General features: G+C 38.9%; 2 protein-coding genes across 3 annotated transcripts; one reads left to right on the forward strand and one right to left on the reverse strand.

The window, feature by feature from the left end:
- Positions 1-1,401: 1,401 nt before the first annotated feature.
- LOC106425111 (glutathione S-transferase T3-like) lies at positions 1,402-2,292 on the reverse strand. Its single transcript, XM_022706582.2, has one exon. It carries the CDS (start codon positions 2,290-2,292, stop codon positions 1,402-1,404), a length of 891 nt encoding a protein of 296 aa, XP_022562303.2.
- A 6,078-nt stretch (positions 2,293-8,370) lies between these two features.
- On the forward strand, positions 8,371-19,004 carry LOC106415214 (structural maintenance of chromosomes flexible hinge domain-containing protein GMI1). Of its 2 annotated transcripts, XM_048761981.1 has the most exons (39): positions 8,372-8,622; positions 9,115-9,163; positions 9,868-10,203; positions 10,410-10,442; positions 10,518-10,604; positions 10,857-10,912; positions 10,987-11,070; positions 11,302-11,374; positions 11,537-11,592; positions 11,672-11,780; positions 11,865-11,933; positions 12,069-12,155; positions 12,413-12,463; positions 12,562-12,682; positions 12,789-12,844; positions 12,925-13,053; positions 13,178-13,256; positions 13,346-13,380; positions 13,458-13,539; positions 13,620-13,796; positions 14,002-14,160; positions 14,257-14,278; positions 14,357-14,471; positions 14,563-14,679; positions 14,754-15,083; positions 15,166-15,269; positions 15,350-15,527; positions 15,631-15,739; positions 15,819-15,913; positions 15,997-16,095; positions 16,212-16,278; positions 16,374-16,459; positions 16,534-16,815; positions 16,908-17,135; positions 17,239-17,353; positions 17,622-17,841; positions 17,931-18,095; positions 18,192-18,515; positions 18,618-19,004. In XM_048761981.1, exons 3-39 carry the CDS (start codon positions 9,868-9,870, stop codon positions 18,835-18,837), a joined length of 4,755 nt encoding a protein of 1,584 aa, XP_048617938.1. In that variant the 5' UTR covers positions 8,372-8,622; positions 9,115-9,163; the 3' UTR covers positions 18,838-19,004. The 2 variants fall into 2 exon arrangements, with proteins under 2 accessions (XP_048617937.1, XP_048617938.1); XM_048761980.1 differs by having other exon boundaries at positions 8,371-8,622; positions 10,410-10,604; positions 14,257-14,471.
- The last annotated feature ends 2,609 nt before the right edge of the window (positions 19,005-21,613 follow it).

Here is a 21,613-nt window from a genome sequence, read left to right on the forward strand (position 1 = left end):
CTTTCCGAGCAGTTGAGCAATTTTTCCACTTCCAATGCATACAGTCAATGCTCCCGACCATCCCAGGAAACCCTCGTGTCTCTCCAATATCGAGTAGTCGTTGAAGATCCTCCAGTGTGGGTCGTCGTAGATACTCCTCTCCAAATATATGTATTATTCCGTCAGTGAAATTATGTAAACATGAAAGTGCGGTGGTCTCACCAAGTCGGAGATATTCGTCAACAGCGTCAGCCGCAGTACCATAAGCAAGCAGACGAATTGCTGCCGTGCATTTTTGAAGTGCAGAAAGACCGAGCCTTCCGGTTGCATCTCTTCGTTGCTGAAAGAATGAAAAGCACTCTGATAGGCTATGAACAAGACACAAGAATGATTCCTTATTCATGCGGAAACGGCGTCTAAATTGATCAGACGAGAATGTCGCAGCTTCGCTGAAGTAGTCATTCCATAAGCGCGCGTGTCCTCCTTCACGGTGTCGTTCTCTATAAGTACGTCTCCTTTGCGGGATGGTTTGATCCTCCACAATCTCGTTAAATATATCTTCTGTGTATTCCTCCAAAATTTCTTCCAGTCTTTCCTCCACTTCATCAGATGAAGATGACGACATATCTAAAAACATTCAATAAGTTAATCTAAAATCAACAACAAATGCTATTTTTTAAAAAAACATTTGAATTATGAAAATTTAATACACTTCTAAAAATGTAATAATTTTAGACAAAATAGCAACTTTATAAAAGCTACATCTATTCTTAAAACACATGAATAAAAATCAAGTTTGTTCACTAGATAAGGATAAACAAATGCCAAACCTATTTATGTATATGTCAAATTTGAGTATATGTTAAGAGGTTATGAAACCTATTTATGTATTTCTCATTATAAAGAAAAGCAACGTCTGTTATCAAACTGGCTAATAAAATGTTAAACGGACAAAATTATAAAGAGAAGTAAGTAAATAGAATTTGAAATGTTACCAAAAGATAAACTAATCAAGTCGAATATTACAGAAGATGTTTCCAGAAGCAAGTCGAATATTACAGAAGCAAGGTCTTTCCTCCATATTACAAGAAGTAGGTGGGCAAATATTACAGAAGATGTTTGATGATGAGGAGAGTATGAGAACGAGATACATAGCAACAACAAAGAGACTACTACTTTATACTACAGAAACTAGATAAAAGAAGGGCCTGTGACTTCAGGCAACTTCACAACCCGTGACCATCTTCACAACCCGTGACCATCTTCACAACCCGTGACTACCTGGACCTGACTACTGCTGAACCTGAAAAGAAAGACAAGAGTTTTTAGTGTTGAAGTGGAAAGAAACACATGTGAAATACCAACAAGATGTAACTACTCAGAACCAAGGACATGTAATTACTCACAATCAAAGACATAACCTCATAACATCTCAGCCATGAGTTTGAGTTGAAGAGATGTTTCCATCTCAGTGAGTGGCTCTTTTTTGCCAAGAAGACGTTCAAAGACCTTCTGTTTAGACAGCTTTTCTTTGATTTCCATGATTGCGTGTATCTTTGCCAAAGACTCTTCTTTACCACTTTTCTTCTTCTTAGATGCAGCTTTAGCAGCCTTGACCCCAATAGGTATGCCCTCTGCTTCATCTCCTCCATCAGCCTCCACGTCTCCTTTGCGCTTTTCTTTTCCACATTCTTTAGGCCCATAGGTGGAGCACCATTTCTGGTCATGCCTCAGCTCCCTCCAGCAGTGATCCATGCTGAACTTGTAGTCGTTAGTTTTGAAGAAAATGTCTATGGCAGCTTTCATCACATCATCATCATTTTGGCCACTCCTCTGCTCCCTCAGAGCGGCGTCATAGCATCCAGCAAACTTGGATACGTCAGCATTGATCCTATCCCAACGCTTCTTGCAGGAACAAACCTCTCTCGGTGTTGTCCCAGCCAATTGCGGACTTGCGTTGTAGTAGTCGACAATGCGCTTCCAGAATGCACCAGCCCTCTGGTCATTACTTACGACAGCATCCTTACTAGTGTTAAGCCAAGCACCAATAAGGATTTTATCCTCCTTCGGAGACCATTTCCTCCTCTCCTTAGGGTCGCCACCAGACTCGACAACAGGCTCGATAACTGACTCATTAGGACCTTGGCTACCCAACCAAAAAGGTTCGGGTGAATCAAGGTCCACTGTAGTCTGAGATTGACTAAACAAGAGGTTTGTGTAACTAGTTTTAGGATCCATGGTTTTGAGAATGTTCTGTGTCACTCTAATAGCAACACATAGCCTTAAGTAGGCGACCTTTAACCTAAGATACATTTCAACCGAGCAGTTAGGAAGGTGGAAAGCAAAGTACTTGCATTCAACACCAATCAAATCAGACTAATAACACCTCTAAAACATTTAAAACAATCAAATCCTTGGCGGTAGGAAGGTAAAAAGCAAACTAGCATTTAAAAAAGCTAACTATAACTAGAATTTAACCAATCAAACTAGAACTAGCATTTAACCAAGCTAATATTTTTAAAAAGTTAATTACATTCACAATTGCTCCGACAGAGTATTATTATTTTTGAAGTTATATTTATTATTAGACTAACAAAAGACACTAGGATAAAACAGAGAGACGTAGCTGTAGTACCTTAATTATACAGACACGGAAGGGGCTCTGGTTTAATTCTTCGAAACTCTTCCTGCAAAAAAATGTGATCAAACAGTCAATAGTTTTTCAAAATTGAATAAAGAAGAACAACAATTTCAAATATTGAAACTTACCAGACTGAAACATCACCGCCAAACCAAACAAGAGTAGTGCAGCGACCATTACACAGACGCGCAACGCAAAGCCATTTCTAAGCACTGCATTCTTCTTAGATAACTCACACACCACCTTTTGTAGCTTCATCAGCTTCTGGTCACACTCAAATGCTTGCTCCTTCACCAGCCTAAGCTGTGTCTGAACGTCTCTGAGCTCCTCCGTAACAGCTACTTCCCACCACTTCCAGATGTGGCAGTCCCCATAGTTTACATTCTCGCACGTCAGATACAAGCGCCCTGGATCTTTACGCGTGTAAGATGTTGCAACTACTGCATCAGAACCACAGTAGCATGTCGAAGGCATTCCATCATCAGCTTCGTCTCCATACACTTGATGCAAGATCCTGCTGTCATCTTCATCCTTGTACAGTTCACATTCTGCTTCAAGAAGGGACGTCATGTCAAGCGACTCTGCTGAAGAAGAAGGCTGTGTATACGAATAATCTTGCCCCATTATGTCTCTGTAAACATGAAAGAAATCATGTAAGATTAAGCGAGGAAGATAAAGTGAGGAAGAAATCAAAGATCATTAGGGTAAGAACTGATTTAAGAAAACAAGACAAATTGTTTGAAACGAAAATCGTTTTCAAACTCAAACTACAAACCGATCTAAAACCCCCTTCTTTGAAACCCTAATTTCAAACGACCTGAAACCCCAAATCGATTGAAAACCCCCATCTTTGAAACCCTAATTTCAAACGTTTTTGTCCACAAATCGATTGAAGACACAAATCAGAACCCTAATTTCAGAGGAAAACAACATGTAACCTAATCTAAATCGAAAAAACAGCAAAAGAAAGCTTCAATTTACCTTCATCAAAATCGATTGGAAATCGCCTTTTCTCGACAGCTTTCTTTTTTTTTCTCTCATTCGTCGAAAATGAATTTTTTTTTCCGTCTACACCAAAGACGAATGAATCTTCCGTCAATACCCACCTGCCACGTCGCCCAAGGTTCAGCTCCCTCGACCCCTTACTTACGGGTTGATCCTTAGATAATTATGCTGAAATATAGTTTTTATATTACCATTAACTTTGGTAATGACCCTTAGGAATCGCTAAGGGCTTCCGTTGCGGTTGGTCTAAGGGTTGGTCTAAAAAGAGCATCTCTTTAAAATCTCTCTTCCTATAGTTTCTCTCTCACTCTTAAACGCTTCCTCTTTCTTTCCATGTCGTTTAGTGTGAAGAAGAAGCATTATTCTCTCTAGGCCTGGGCATTTTAACCTGGACCCGAAGACCCGAACCGGAACCGACCCAAAAATATCCGATCCGGAACCTGACCGAAAATTTACAAGTACCTTTTAGGTCTAAATTTTTTTTACCCGAAAGAACCGGAACCGAAAAGGAACCGATCCGAATAGACCCAGACCCGAAAAGAACCGACCCGAATAGACCCGACCCGATAAGAACCGATTTGTACCCGACTTAAAAACATGTATATCTAAAACTATGATGTTTTTATGTTCTATTTTATATATATTATTTTATGATTTAGTTAAAATATATTTTGTTAACAACATTTGTTATTATTTTTTAACTTTTTAAAAGTAATATAAAACTTTAAAATGTAAAATTTAGAGTTTTAAAATGTTTTATTTTAATTATTAATAGTTTTATTTAAGTTGTTTTGTAAAATTTTAGATATATATGACAAATATTCAACTAAAGTTGATGGAATTGAGTATATCATGTTCTTTTCAGATCCTAAATACCCGAACCCGACCCGGACCCGATATGGACCCGAAAAATAACGGGTATTTTATGAGTATTTTAATTATAGACCCGAACCGATCCAGACCCGAGAAGAACCGACCCGAACCCGAACGAAAATTTCTAAGTACCTATTAGATCTAAATATTTAGGACCCGAAAAGACCCGGACCCGAAAAGAACCGGCCTGAACACGAAAGAAACCGGCCCGAACCCGGCCCGAAGACCCGGACCCTAAAAGAACCGGCCTGAACACGAAAGAAACCGGCCCGAACCCGGCCCGAACCCGGCCCGAAGACCCGAACGCCCAAGCCTAATTCTCTCCTTGGGTTTTTTCAGAAACAGAGTCGCTCACTCGCTCAAAGGTAAAAACAATGTCACTCACTCCATCTTCTCTCCTGATACAGTGAAACAAAAAGGTTGATTTTTTTTCTCATCCCCTTCACATCTTTCTCGCGAAGCCGCGATTTTGGGTGAATATTATGTAGAAATATTATGTCCTTTTTTTTTTTATCTTCATCGCAAAGTCTCTCCGGACTTTTGTAAAAGGTTTTTATTTGATAATGGAGTATCTCTTTGAGTTTAGTTGAGTGTGTACACATAGAACTAGTAAAAGACACTGATTTGACAAAGAAAAGAAAAAAGATAAAAAGAAGATGCACTAAAAAAGGCTCAACGTTGTTGGAGATAATCGTGGGAGAGCCATATTGGAACGCTTGATTGGTATTAAGGCTGGTTTGGCTTCAACATTTGATGGAAGTAAACCAGAAGAATACCGGTTTACTTCCTTTCGATGCAGTGAAAGAAGGATCTATGAACCGGTCAGATCAGCTTTGCTGTTGCATCGCTTAGTCTAATAATTGTTTCTTTCATTCTTTTGGTAAATGCAAAGTGAACTTCCTTAAAAAAAGCTAGAACCAGTGACATCCTTGTAATAAAGGTCATTCATCTTCGAGGTTTGTATTTTATAATGGAGTCTCTCTCGAGATTATACTTATGAATTATGATATTAAACCATATATAAATACGTCACTTTTTTTTTTTGACTTAAGGCATATATTATAGAAAAAGAATAAAATGTTTTACAAGCATATTGCTATAGCTAATCCCACATTTTAACCCGTACATAGTCAAAAACCCATAATTAAGATCAGGTAGTTAAATGGATAATTTGGTGAAGTTGGCTTTCCAGAAAATCGAAGGGTCCTTATGAATGGTCCGTAGTGTTTATCACCTCCGTTGTAAGCCATCTCTGCATGAGGAAGGATGAGAGCGAAGGCGACGAGGATCGGAAGCTGAGGATTCTGTCCTTTATCAATCGATTCAAGGAAGCAATCATCTCATTCTCTGAGAGGAAGCGTTGATTGTGCAATCGTTGATTTCTCTCCCTCCATAATAGGTAGATCACAGCCTGCCAGCATAATAAGATGAGGCGCTTGGCATGTCTGTTCCCTGATAAAGCCAACATTTGAGTCACCGTATCCTGCCATGATCGGGAGGGCGTAGTCGAGCATCTCCGAGAAATCTCCGACCAGATTCTATAGGAGTAAGGGCACTGAAAATACAGATGGTCTCTAGATTCTGGCCCCAAGTTACAGAGCAAGCAGGTGCCATCAACAGGCAGCCCCCAAGCCAGAAGACGATCGCGTGTAGGACATCTGTTCAACATAAACAGCCAAGCCAGAAAATTGTGCTTTGGGATTCCACCTTTAGTCCATACCACACTCGCCCAAGGTACCTGTGCTTCTACTCCTTTAATCTCCCAATATATCTGTGCAGTTTTGTATCTCTTAGACCTCACTCCATTGACAATCCACTCATAGCCGTCCTCCATCCCTTCGTGCAGCACCATTGTTGTTAGGAATGTTTGCACCTGCACCATCGCTTCAGATCGAGCTCTTGGAAGTACCCAGGTTTCTGACCTATAGAGATCTGATAAAGTAGCATCAAGGAGGATACCCTGTCTAGAAGCCATGTCTTGTAAGAAGTAGTCTTGCAATGATCCAAAAGGGGACCAGTGGTCTGTCCAGAAGCGACAAGTTGCTCCATTGCCTACACGCATTTGATCCATGTATACACTTCTCCACGCATCTTGATTAGTTTATTTGCTAGCCAAGAATTATTAACACTGGTTTTCACAGTCCAGTAGTTAGATAGCGAACCTTGAAGCACCTCTGAAGTGAACCAAGCCACCCACACTGACCCACCTTGAAAGAACATCATCCAAATTAACTTGATACATCAAGCCCGATTCCAAGCGCCTAAGTCCTTGATTCCTAGTCCTCCAGCGTCTTTGCTCCTAGTAACCACTTCCCATGATACTTTTGCAGTGTGATGCCCTTCAATAGATCCCTTCCATAAGAACATGCCACATAGAGAGTTGATTCGCGCAATACCGGCCATAGGAAGCAGAAAGTTAGAACACCAAAAGTTTGTGATCCCAGCAATAACCGTTTTAATTAAGAGTAGCCGTCCCGCAAAGGAGAGTGTCTTGACCGTCCAGGAGTTAAACTTAGCTTTTACTTGCTGTATTAGGATCTCGCAGTTAGCTAGTGTGAGCTTCTTTGTGCACAACGGGACTCCAAGATAACGGACAGGTAGGATCCCATTCGGCATGCCTGTTGAAGCTTTGATGGTGTCCATTTCCTGCTGAGATAGGCCAGACGCAAAGAAGGAGCTCTTTTGTACACTAACCGCAAGACCAGGACGAAGCTCAAATTCCTTTAGCACCTGGAGGACATTCTGTACAGAGTCTATAGATCCGTCAATGAAGATCAGAAGGTCATCAGCGAAACATAAATGGGTGAGTCTTGAAGAGGAACATCTCTGGTGATATTTGACCTTTAGCTCTGAGGCTGCACGGTTGAGCATGACGGAGAGGACATTCATTGCAATAACAAACAAATACGGGGAAAGTGGGTCACCTTGACGCAGTCCGCGGCTCCCTTTGAAGTATCCATGAACCATCCCATTATACCCTACAGTGAAGTTTGTGGAACACACTCATGCGTTCAGCCAGTCAATGAGGAGAGGAGGCAGGTGTAATCCGTGAAGGCAGTTGAAGAGAAACTCCCAGGAGATTGTGTCAAAAGCCTTTGCTATATCCACCTTAATGGTGATTCTTTTCGGTCCATGTCTCCTATGGTATCCATTCACAAGTTCCCCCGCCAAGGTAGTGTTTTCCACAATCAATCTATCTTTTACGAACGCTGTTTGGTTTGGAACAATCAGGGAAGGGAGGATGGGCTTAAGACGCCTTTGAGCTTTATATATCTATCTAAACTAATATTTTTAGAGGGTTCATAGTAGCATTTGTTTCTCAACTATTAAGAGAGTTATATTGTGGGTTTTTGTCCGTGATTGGATTCTTTGAGCTGGTAGCGGGTTAATCCTTTGCAAAAGTTACAAAAATTGTAGTTTTAGAGTATAAAAGTGTCATATATCTCGGTGGGTTGTAGCAATCATCACTAAATTTACTTGGTTCTTTCCGTATTTATTATTAGTCGTTATTGTATTTTATGTCAAAACTTAAAATAAGCACTCTTTCCATTTTTATTAGTTTTTTTTTTGTTTGAATTTTGAAACACTCCATTTTTATTAGATAACATTCTATAACTGTATACACAGGCACACAGCCACTAATGAACCATTTAACTTTTAAGAGATTAAAAAACGAACGGATATACAATTACCTTCAACCACCTAGTTAAACACTGAGTTAACACAGTCAGAACTCACGGTTAACATCTCTTTGGAAAGAAAGCAAAAATACACATTGGTTAACAGCTGGAGTTTCTCCTTTTTTGATTAATCAGTAGTCCAGTACTACCCATTTTTATAAAACTGAAAATAGATTTGAGCCAATACACACATTACACCTAAGTGATGTCAGGCCGATAATACATACAAACCAAAGAATTGGCGGTGACGTGTCCCAGGAGTGGCAGAGAGAACTGCGTGCGCCCGAAGCTTTCACCCACTCTCTCACTTTAAAATCTCTCTTCCTATAGTTTCTCTCTCACTCTTAAACGCTTCGTCTTTCTTTCCCTGTCGTTTAGTGTGAAGAAGAAGCATTATTCTCTCCTGGGGGTTTTTCAGAAACAGAGTCACTCACTCGCTCAAAGGTAAAACAACGTCACTCACTCCATCGTCTCTCCGCGATTTTGGGTGAATATTATGTAGAAATATTATGTCTTTTTTTTTTTTATCTTCATCTCAAAGTCTGAAGCTTTTTGTCTGCTTCTCAAACAAAAAGTTTTACTCTAACCGGCCTCGTGGTCTGGTGGTAAAGAAACCTCGACTGACATGTTCGCCATCACGAGTTTGAACCTCGGTCACAGCGGATTTAACATGGTTTCTGTTTGGCCTCCAGGACCTTCCTCGCCAGTTCCGGTTGGACGCGCTGGGATAGTCTGAGAGGTCCGGATATCTGGATTAAAAAAAAAAAAAAAAAAAAAAAAAAGTTTTTACTCTTTTTTTGGAAACACTAACTAACGAAACCCTTGTGCTCTTTTACACTTGATCGGCACTGTAAACACTAATTTTAGCTCAAAAGGGTTTCCGAGTTTGGGTTTTCTTCCTCTCTTCGCACTCATCTTCTTTGTTTTCTCTCTCAGGTTTTTGTTTCCTCCGCTTTTACTGGGTTTCTCGGAGAGTACTCATACGGTACTGTTCTCATCTCCTTTCCTTTCCTTTTTCTCTCTCCGAACTCGCTGTGTTTATCTAATAAGGTTTGAATGCGGTTTTGCCTTTGATCTGAGATTGATTTAGACAACCAAACCCTAGGAGTTGAGTTTTGTTGTCTTAGGTTAGTAAAAATGTCTAATACCCAACTATATCTCTGTCATATAGTCCTTCAATGATCGTTTCAATGTATACAAATGCCATTACTTTACTTTATTGTCTTTGTCTTCTTACTAGTCCCCACTCTCTTAACCAAATTGCATTTTTTTAGATTAATCATTAAACTATTGCCTCCTCTGCTATCGTGCTATGGGTAAAGTTTAAGTCTTTACCGGTTTTATTTCATGTGTTGCATTCTTATGTTAGATGCTCAGCTGTGTACACCCCTTTTATGTTTTAGTAGGAATGTTGAACCGTTGTTTTTTCTTTCCTTTTGTAAACTGGTTCTTGTATGTATACATGTAGCTTTAAGTTACTTGTCTTATAAGTCAGCAAACATTTCACAAACACACAAGTTACTTACTTAATATGAAATTCATAAACAAAGGAAGAAAGTTTGTATCATTGGATCGCTGTGTGCCTATTTCTGTTCTTAGGAATCATTGTTCTCCATGTTTAGCTTCCATTGCTTTCCTGTAATTCTAGATTATTAGTGTTTCATGTTGAATCCTGTCTTCACATTTCAGATGAGCTTTAGGAGATTGGTCAAGAGAGCATTGATTCTAGATGAGGACGATGAGGATGATGTGGTTTACAGCTTCAAGGTTCTCTTACCTAACAGCACTAGTGTGCCACTCACGGTCACTAACCCAGGACCTGAGATGCCGATGGAGACTTTTGTCAACCTGGTGAAGGAGGAGTATGACAAAGCACGTAAAAGCTGTTTGTTGATGACCAAGAGGAGAAGGGTTGACTGGAACTTGGGTGGAAAGTTCCATCTTGAGTCAGATAGTGAAAAGATGGAAGGAATGGTTCGCTTTGCTGCGTTCAAGCCCAACTCGTTACACATAATACGTCTTGATGTGAGTTTCTTTTCCCACTTGTTCTGTTACAATGTGATTCAGCTATTGTTCCAGTCTTTGACAACTGGTGATTCATTAGCACCATGTCTTTCTTTTGTTCATAATATCTTTGTTTCATGAGAATAACCAGACAAAACTGAGATTCGTTCCTGAACCATTTCTGTCTTCTTGTTTTCTGATGTTCTCTGTGTCTACTTTTGGATCAGGACGGTTCTGGTGTAACTTCCACCATGTATGAGGTCAGCGTTACTATTCTGAAACATATACACTTGCTCCTTATGTTGGTATGTGAAGGTTCACTCTTGGTTTTGCAGAACCTGTGGGATTTGACACCTGACACTGATCTTCTGAAAGAGCTACCTGAAAATTATAGCTTTGAGACAGCTCTTGCGGATCTAATAGTAAGTGTTTCAGTATTACTGAGTAAAAAGGTGAAATGCCTTTTGGAAAATTCATGTGTGTGTGTGGGTCAAAGTGGACACTGTGTCGTGTTACAAACCGGTGACAGTATCTTATCCTTGTTGTGTCAACTACAAACATGATTTTTACATTATTTCTCTGGATCTGTTGATGAAATTGGGGTTTGACTGTGTGTTAGATTTCTCATTTATTCCTGATATGGAACTCGAGTGCTCATGTTGTTTATATCACAGGATAATTCTTTGCAAGCTGTGTGGTCTTGTTCCCCCGGAGAGCGAAGGCTCATTAGGTTTGTACTTGTCATTAGAGGTTAGATGAACGAAACTGAGTGTGATCCTTCAATTCATGTTATTGTTTTTGCAGTGTGGATGTTTCTGCTGATCGGATCTCAGTCTTTGATACTGGAAGAGGAATGGACAGTAGTGAGGAAAATGCTATTGTTAAATGGTGAGATTTCTTCTTCAGTTTCATTCAAATGCTTACAAAACTTGGGGCGGCTACTGAGTTATGATTATGAACTGGGAAACTGTTCTAAAGAACAAACAAGTATACAACTTCACATGTTTTATATATTAATAAGATTGATACTGCTATTAAATTTGGTTTCCTCAGTTTGAGCAGGTTTAATTTTTTGGTGTTAACATGAACATTCTTCATGTTTGTTTTTTTATTGTGCAGGGGAAAAATAGGGGGCTCATTACATAGATCTGAAAAGACCTTTGCTATTGGAGGCAAACCACCATACCTTAAGGTAACTCACTAGTGGAAAATAGCTTAGATTCATTTTCTTCTTCCAACTTATAAAGTTTGTGTCTAAAATTTTTGCTGGATAGTTAAGCACATCGGACTATTCTTTGCAACACTGCCTGCTATTTTACTGATCTGAAGAATGATTCACTCTTTTTCTATGTAGCCCTTCTTTGGGATGTTTGGATATGGAGGCCCTTATGCTTGTATGTTCTTGGGAAGGTGCAACTTCAGCTTCTCTTTAGTCAAACTATGATCTTTTTGCATTGTCATGTTGCGTTTAACTCTCTTCCTCTATTAGGCGTACTTTGGTGTCTTCTAAGACGAAAGAGTCCAAGAAAGTATTCACTTTGCAATTCGAGAAAGAAGCCTTGATTGGCAACCACTCAGTCTCTGGAAAACACTGGAAGGTAATATGATTGATTCATCATTTATTAAATGTCGCTTGTGGTTGCCAACGTTTCCTATTACCGAGTTTCGAATTCATTGTATAGACTAGTGGTGGCATGAGGGACCCGACAGAGGAAGAAAATAAGTTATCGCCTCATGGCAGTTTCACAAAGGTTCACTTTTTTTCTTCTTCTAAATTTCCTAGTCCTATATATCACCGTTTGCTTTTCACATTTACTCTCATGCAACTGCGGGCTATGATATGTTATCAATGCTAATCTGAAACTCCTGCTCTATGTTCTTTCCAGGTTGAGATATTTGAATCAGAATTCGACATGTCCAAAATATATCAACTACAGTGCAGGCTTAAGGATATTTACTTTCCTTACATTCAGGTATTCTTAGGCTATCAATAATACAATATGTCATAATACGTGTTTAGTGTATCGGTTTTTAGCATGTTAATATTCACCAGAGTACATTATTGTCTACTTGGGTCCAATGATGCTTGAAAGTATTGTGCTATAAAAAAGGAAAATGCATGAATTCCTGTTCGCTAATATAAGTTTTTAATAGTCCTTCCTTTTGACCATTTGTCTTGGTTCTAATCAAATGTCACACTGCTCTTCAAATGTGATTTATCAACCTGTAGTGTGACGAACTTTCCAAAACTGGGAGGACTGAAAGGCCTGTAGAGTTTCAGGTTTGTCTTTATCATCATCATTGACTCAATAACTGTGTTCCTCGTTTGTTTTACTAAAGTATCATTTGTAGCTAAATAACTTTGAATTACTTTTCCAGGTCAGTGGAGAAGATTTAGCTGAGATAGCTGGTGGTGAAGTTGCCATTACCAACCTAAACTCCAAGGGTGAAGAGTTTTCGTTTCAGATTCGGTTCAGTCTTGCAAGTGAAAAACGAAAAGGTAAAAACTCTTCTTCAGGTCCCGGCTGCTTGTGCTTCAATTCGATTCACAATCCCAAAAATTTATATCTTTTTTTTGGAGTCTGACTTATGTAATTGTCTTCCAGGGAAACCTCAACAAGCAAATGCTCGCCTCAAATTTGTTTATTTTCCAATCGTCCAGGTGTGACAGATCTTTTCTGAAGAAGCAAACATTACCTTTTGGTCACCTTTTTTTAACAGAACACGTTATAACCTCTACAGGGAAAAGAAAGCATCGAGAAAATTTTGGAGGGATTACAAGAGGAAGGATGCAAAGTTTCCGAAAGCTTCGAGACTTTTGGTCGTGTTTCAATAAGAAGGCTTGGTCGTCTACTTCCAGAAGTCCGTTGGGTTAGTCTTTTCTTGTCACCATTAGCATGCTAACTATGGTGTGTAGGACATGTAGTTCTTCAAACGTGCTTGAAAAAAGGACTTCACTTATTGTGTTGTTTGTTTTACCAATAAATATGTATAGGATTCAATACCGTTCATGCAAAGAGGTAACAGAGCGTCTACTTTGCAGAAATCTTGCCGAAGAGTAAAATGCTTTATCGGTACGAAGTGCTCATGCTTATTCAATTGTATATGCACCTCTGGTTTATTTATTGTTTGATGAATGAATGTATACACTCCTTGGTTGCAGATTTGGATGCTGGTTTTAGCCCAACGCCCTCCAAAGTGAGCTAAACACAATCCTAGATTATTTGAAGTATTTTAGTACATTATCATCTGATCACCGCACATTCTTTTTGCAGACCGACCTTGCAAGCCAAAATCCTTTCTCAGTGGCTCTAAGAAACTTCGGTAGTAAACAGACAGATAAGGATAAGGATACTGGTCAGTTTAAACTTTAAAGTCCTTCTGCTAACTTTCCTCTTCTTTTGGTTGTTAGATTAGAATGAATTCTTGTTTTGCAGATGTCAAAATGGTGATTCACCGAGAAGGAAAACCAGTCACACAATTGGAGCAGAATTATCAGGATTGGGTTATGAAGATGCATGATGCCCATGATGAAGAGGCTACGTCGGGTGAAGATGAAGCTATTCTCGTTCTTGAATCCTTGGACAAAAAGGCTCTTGGCATTTTGCGTGATGGTATGTATTAGCTTTTCATGGATGATAAAGAAACTTTGTTTGGAAAGCTATCGCCTCAAAAATTATATCTCCTTGTCTAATTTGGTTAGTTGATTCTAGACAGAGTTTCTTACTGGTATTGATGCTGTCGTAGAAACGTGCTTGATGATTCTCCTTGTCTCTAATTTGGGTACTAATTACTTCCAATGCTCTTGTGATCTAATAGCTGTGAGGGTGCACAAGGTAGTCACGAGAAACGGAAAGTTGTGGAAACGTGGTCAGAATATAAAGCTTCTGAAAGGAGCTTGTGGTGGGGTTCACAATGGTAATATCTATGCTACCATTGACTATTTCTTAATAGAAGGGTTTGAAGACGAAGCAGGCGGTTAGTACCATACCCACCCTCATTTTAACTACAAATGGAATCATGTTTGGTATTCTCTGTGGCTGAAACTTTCTTTTTATAATGCTTTATGAGCAGGTGATACTCGGATTCTATGCAGGTGGTTTTTTTTCTTCTTCCATCTACCTAGTTCTGAGTATTTATTGGGGAGCTCTGTGTCTTATAGCTTTAATTTTAGGCCTATCGATTGCCCTAAGAAAGAAGGATGCAAGCTTTCATGCATCGATGGAAGTTGGAGACTGGAACTTCAGAAGTCTTTAACATTGCCTATTACTATAATCGACTCTGGAAAGGTCAACCACTTAAACTATTTCTTTCTTTTTTATTATTCTCCTCTTCTTCATACAGCTAAGGATTTTAATCTGAGAAACGTTTTTGTTACAGTGCCTACATGCAGATGCAGACGAATGGACTAGAAAACTTGAAAGGCAACAGGAAAAGGCACCTTCCAAAATTGATTTGCTGGATGAGAGGGATTGCAGAGAATTGAACATTGATGGGGTAAGAACGTTTAAAGAGTTTGAAGTCAAACTTATCACGGAGAGTAACGTTTTCTATATCAATATCTTATACAGGCACTACCAGTTTCTGTGCGTGTTGGGAGAGCTCCCCCGCAGCAGATTGTTGCAGTTATCCGACCTGCATCCTTCACATCTGTTACACCGTCAAAGAAGTTGGAACAGAAGCATGTTGTTAGTATGGAGGGCAAAGAAATGGTCATGGTAGTAAAACTGGTAGACCCAAATACGAAACCAAATGCTAAGGTTGCCACCAAATCAGTATGTTCGCAGCGCGTGTTTCCTACATCCTGTAAAGGGATTGGTGGTCTTTACATCTTCTCCCTTGGCTCCAAGTTTCCGAACCTCTTCAAGAGAGCTGGCACTTACAACTTTTCTTTCTCTATCGTAAGTAAATTTTCCGTACTGCCAGTTCAATTTTTTTTCGAGTAATCATGTAATGTAATTTCCCAAACACTTTTACCTTCAGGGGGACTCGATTAGGTGCAACAAAACTGTTGTTGTTAAACCTTCTTCTAAGGCAGCAAAGTGGAAACTTGATGATAGTCTGGATCCCCTGCCGTGCAATGTTCGGTAAGAAAACTCTTCAGACATGGCATATATATAGAAATTTTGGAGTGTCGAACTTGATCAATATGATTGTGTTTCTACAGAGTTGGTTCGTGTATTGGACCTCTCCGTATAGCCTGCTTTGATGAGTATGAAAATCAGATACAGTTCACTTCTGTTCCAAGCCTGGAAGTTGAACTGAAAGCCAACGCTGGATTTGATCTCAAGATTGATGACTTTGAGACCAACCTGATAGATGGAGGATCAACTCTCATGATCAAGGTATATTGCTGTGTCCATGGTTAATGGTAAAGCGACTACAGATTACTAAAGACAGTTTAAAAATGGTCTGAAAGTTCATTTCGTGGTTCTCAACCTAATGCAGGAAATGCTCGTTGAGACTGATGCATTAGACAAGATCGGCCCAAGTTATGATGCAACCTTGGAGATACGCGCACAAGACAAACCTTTAAGTGTCTCGATTGCTTGTAAAGGTAAGCTAAAATTCTATGTTACTGGTTAAATCTCTCTGAAAATTTATTTTCATTTAAACAATTTTTTGTTTTGTTTCAGTGAACCCCGGGCCTCTGAAACGAGTTGAAGTGAATAATCCTCAGGCTTTTGAAAATTTGCTTCCAGGTTCTACTGTTGAAAATTTGATTCTGGAGGTACATTTTGCATGTCTATGCACATTGTTTATACAGTAATCGTTTTTTTGTTCAATTCAAGTTTGATCATAACTTTCATGCAGATGTTCGATGGATTCAATAACCACATTGCAGAAGGGACCAGTGTTCTGATAAACACTGAGGGCTATTGTATCGAAGACTGGATGGGCGTCAACCGTAAGGTGGATAGCATTCTTTGATTGATTTTTTGAGTGGATCTTATGTGGACGGTGCAGTTTCTTAGATGGTTTGGGTTTTGATTTCAATTACTCTCGACACTTTGTTGATCATTTGATAGGTTGATGGTAGTGGCTGCATTGATCTCTCTGGCATCCTCAAAGTCACAGAAGGCTATGGAAAACATGGTAACATGATCTTTTCAATTTCTATATTTTTCTGGTGTCATTCCCTTTTACGATTATCTTCTGATTCTGATAGTGTCTTTGTTTGTTTTCAACAGTCTCATTCTCTGTTGTGTCTGATTGTAAAGAAATCTTCCGGAAAGAGTCTCAAATCGAGGAACGAGAGCTAAGGCTTGTAACAGAGGTAAAAATATTCCAACTTATCTCTCTCCCTACATACTTTGACTTCTTGTCCTGAAATTGTTATGTTTAAATCAGCGGCCCGAGTCCTGTACTGCCGGTTCAAATCTTACGAGCCTCATTTTCAAAGTGACGGATTCAGATGGTTCTTTGGATACTAGTATCCATCATGACGAAAAAACCAGGTGTATCCACACCCTGAGCGTTGAATCTGATTCAAGCAGCGTTGAGAGTGGAATCAGATATGCCTTTGTTCATGGCTCCTGCAAAATTCCTTCTCTTTCCTTACCTGAGACCGAGGGTATCTTCTCCGTCAAGGTTTTCCATTCTCGGTATCCTGAGCTTCATGTGAACTTAGAGGTAATTTCTGAATTGAGTTTATATATGTTTGTACCTCTTTTTAACTTCTTCCTGATTTTCATTTCATCCTCATGTTAATTCTCTTGGTTCAGATTCTGATAACGCCTGCTCCAACAAGTGAAAGAGATGACGTTGGTTGTTCAACACCTTACTCAAGGATGACATCAACACCTCAATCAGGGATGGCTTCAGCCACTCCGTTTCCAAGGGTAGGATTGGAACGAACTCCATGTTCACAGTTTGGAGTTTTGGCCATTAGGTCACCGTCATTGGATGGCAGTTGCCCATCTGGCGTGATGGATATACCGCAGTACACTAAGGTATGATTATCACCATTATTTATGCCACGATATCTACACTGATCTGATATTTGTATTCCAAGCTCATCTGAACGGTGTTGAAAAATGTATCTTTCTCCTGCAGAGTCTAAAACAAGAACTCAGTACATACGAGGCACAGCAAGAGGAAATAGATGAGCGCATAAAATGTTTGGAGGGTGAACAAGAACAGGCCGAGCAAGAATTGATTACTTTGCAAGGTAAACTACTATCTTGGTTTTAAGATTTGTCTCTTTTCCTGAAGTTTGATATTGAGGGTTGAAGCACCATTGATGATCCTTCCACTTTTTATTTTTGATTTTTGATTTTTGATTTTTGATTTTTGAAACACTATCCCTTTTCATTTGGTGTAAAACATTGCCTACATCTTTAATTTCGACATTGTCTGTTAGATAATAGTCTAAACCAAAAGAATGGCGAGAATAGAAACCGGAAGTTTCTAACCTGTTCATCTAAATTTCATCTCAGCTTCTCTGGATTCTATCTGTGCGGCGCTCCCGGAATGCCTATCCACCAGAGAGTCCATGATGAAACACATTGAAGAGGAGCATCAAGACACTGCAGCATCGGTCTTCTGTTCTTTGACCAAAAAGGTTCCCCCTCCGCGGTCTTTGTTTCTGTCAATCAAAGGAGGAGTGTTTGGCATTGTAGCCCTTCTTGGTTCTGTTGCCTCCACTTCACTAAGCAGGTGACATCAATTATTAAACCAAACTGTCTTTTTTTTTACTTGTACAGTTGAAGCGAATCTTCAATTTCTCAAGTTAATTGATATGACAGGATATTATCTGCATATTTGGGGAAAGAAAAAATGCTTGCGCTGGTATGCAAATCATCAGCATATAGAGCAAGCTATGCTGAGTACCTGAGGCTTCAAGATGAAGCAGCTAGGCTCGGACGTTCCATAACCAATCCTCCGCAGGTTATTTGTCTTAATGCATACACGTAAGTAATCTCGACTCTTTCTTGATTTTTTGGATTAGTTGCTAGTTCTTGATTCTATTGCTTAGCCAACTCTTGTTTGGTGAAAAAAACATGTAGACCTTGGAGAAGTGGACTTGTGGAAAATGATCCGCAGAGGAGATTGGACATGGTTAACCCTTCCCTACGCAATGGAGGTCCTATACCGGGTTTCAAAGGTTACGCTGTGAACATGATCGAGTTGGCTGTAAGGGACCTGGATATAGGAACAAACGGTCATGGGCTTAGAGAGACGCTCTTCTATGGACTTTTTGGAGACTTGCAAGTGTACGAGACCGGGAAGGATCTTGAAGCAGCCCTTCCTTACATCAAAGATGGTGTAGATGCTGTGTCTCTAGATGGTGTGATCTCCAACAGAGATGGGTTTTTATTCTCTGGATGCTGGTACGTGCAGCTTTTTAGTTCGGTTATTTTTCATCTGTCTTTGGTTATTTATGACTGTTGATACTGATCTCTCTGCTTGTTATGTTTTTTGGGGTTTGTCAGCGTTCCAGATGTTCATTTTCCAGTAACAGTACCAGAGAATCACGAGAAGACTTTGGTGAAGATGGAAATAAAAAGGGACAAGAAGAGAAAGCGTGAGGAGGAGTTAGTTGAGGAGAGAGGTTTGTTGAGGAAGATAGAGAAAAAGATGAAGAAGGCAACGAAGAAGTACGAACGTTTCTCAGCCATGGCTGACTCTCAGGACCGTATAAATAAATGTTAATGGGACATGAAAGAAGAGTCGTTTTGGTGTTAGTTTTTAGTTCATGAAACTTGGATCTTGCTTGTTTATTATTGTGTCGGTTAGGACTGATCTTTTGTGAATATGATCTGTGTTCGTTGTTTTGCTACAGTCTATGTTCTCACGTTTATATAAGCTTTTTGTTATAAGGTACACTCTTGCAATTTGCCAGAGAAGCACACTCCATCTTCCACATATGATTCTATAAATAAAGAAATTTCCTAGTAAATTTTGAAAAGAGTAGAACAGAGCTGGAGCAATGCGAAGTGAAATGTTCATTTTCGGTATCTTAGCTAAAGAAACAATTGCACTCAAAGACAGTTTTTAAGTTTCTATTACTCTATAAAGCAGTTTACAATACTAAAGTAGTTTTTACTAATCAAATCCACTTTCCACCTAAAAATCTAACTAAATGAACAATATACTAACTATGGGGATGATTGGCTAGGATGTAGCAAGTGACTTTAGCTTTAATTTTTATCTACAACTTTAAAAACCATCAATCATACTTTATATTAGTTTTTAAAGTTACAACCAAAAAATTAAAGCTACAGCCAACAAAAGAAAAAAATAAATGTTTTGTTATAAACCAGATTGTGGATGACTCATAACCAATAGATTATGATTTGTAATCTTTCCATTTATCTATGACGGTGTAATCTCCTATATAAGGAACTTCTATGTTATGAATAAATAGAAACTTTTCCATTACTTTTATAACACGTTATCAGCACGAAACTTAATTCCTAAAGCTAATACCCAAATCGAAAATAAAACCCTAACCCTAGCCGGCGATCCGACGAACCCTAAATCCCGATCGCGTCTCTTGTTCACGCATCTGTTCCAGCTCGCGTCCCCGATCAGCTTCAGCCCAAGGCGTTCTTGATCCTAGCTCAGACGTTCGCGACCCGAGAGCAGCTCCAGCACGCGACCTCTTCCTCGTTCGCGACAGCATCAGACAGCTCGCGTCCGACGATCAAGGCGTTCCCGATCAAGCAACAAAGGATGTCCGCGACCCGATAGAAGCGACTCGATCCATTCCAGCTCGCGTCCCGTTCGTGTCCAGCTCACGGCTCAACTCCTTTGGTGGTCCAATTCAACAATCATCTAAGGTTAAAAGGTAATTCAAAACCTAAGAACCCATAATCGAACATGGATTGATTGATAAAGAATGAAACCCTAAAACCCTAATCTTTATGAATCAAAACCATAGGGTAATAGATCAAAAATCCTAATTGAGTAAATCGAAGCTCTAAAATTTCGATACCCCAAACCCTAAATCATGTTCCTACATGATTAAAACCCCAAATCGGTTTTTACAAGTTAAAATCCAATAAACCCTAACCTTATATCTATAAACCCCAAATAATATAAGTATCAGAATTAATTATATTATAATTATCAAATCACATATTAAAACCCTAATAGAATATTTTGAAATCAAAATTGTTTTCGGTTTTGATCATTGAGGTTTTAAATCTGATTGAATCTGATGCTAGGTTGCTAGAATTGTTTGACCGTTAAATTGATAGATTTATTTTCTCATCCTGCTTGGTTAATTGTTCATCTGATTTAAAATTGTTTAAACCGACCAGCCTGTTAAAACATTGATTGAATCCGATAGGTTGCTAGCTTGCTTTGCTTATATAATCCGATAGGTTGATAGATTGATTGAAGTTTACTTGTTTAAAATCCGAATGATCTTATTGCATGATTCTTAAGGTTTAATTTCATCTGCTAGGATTGATAGTTTTGTAATCTTATCTGTTTTTAATAGAAACCCTAAATAATCCGTATGATAGGTTATATTGATCTGATTTGGATGTCTTTGAGAATTGAGAATCTGTATGCTAGGTTGATAGATTCATGATAAAATCTAATGTCTTGAGGTTTAAGATTGTATGCTAAGTTCGATTAAATTGATTGATCTGATTATATATTTTTGAGGTTTGATAAATTCGGATACTAGATAAATTATTTACACATGGTTTATGCTAAATACCAATCAGCCTTGAAATTGATTCATTGAAATTCATGCTTGAAATATATATTCTAGTATTGCTAAAATCAGCCTTGAAACTGATTCATTGAAATTTATACTTGAATCTATATTCTACTATTGCTAAAATCAGCCTTGAAACTGATTGAGTGATTAATAAATCTTTTTACTAGTCTTGCTAAAATCCATTGATTGTTAAACCCTAATTGCATGATTAATTGAATCTGTTTTTGCTAGTCTTGATAATATAATATTATGAGCACATAAAAATAGTATTGCTGAGACTTGCTAGAAATTGACTGATTGATTAAATGCCTTTAAGATTGATAGTCTCATTGTCCTCACAAAAGTGAAATCCGAATTGATTGTTTTTAAGAGTAAGACCGCATGAAAATTATACCTAAATATTGAGTGATATATGATTTGAGATGTCGAAAATCAACATGGATTTTGCTGCCCTAAATCTCTCTGGAGATAATTATTTACGGTGGGCATTGGATACAAAGATTATCCTAAAGTCAAAAGAACTTTGTGAATGTATCATAGAAGGCAATAATGCCAATGAGAAAGATTGATACAGGGCAATATTAATTATTGCTAGCTGGACAAAATAATGGATTACTGATGAGAAACAGTGAATTGAGACCTCCTGGATTAACCCCATTATCTGATACCAATAAGGCAGCAGAAAAAAGGTAACCATGTCCAGAATGATAGACCACACGGTCATGGCCGTGGAGGGTGGAAAGGACGTGGCCA

This window comes from Brassica napus, chromosome C7 (genome assembly GCF_020379485.1).
Source record: "Brassica napus cultivar Da-Ae chromosome C7, Da-Ae, whole genome shotgun sequence".
Lineage (NCBI taxonomy): Eukaryota > Viridiplantae > Streptophyta > Magnoliopsida > Brassicales > Brassicaceae > Brassica > Brassica napus.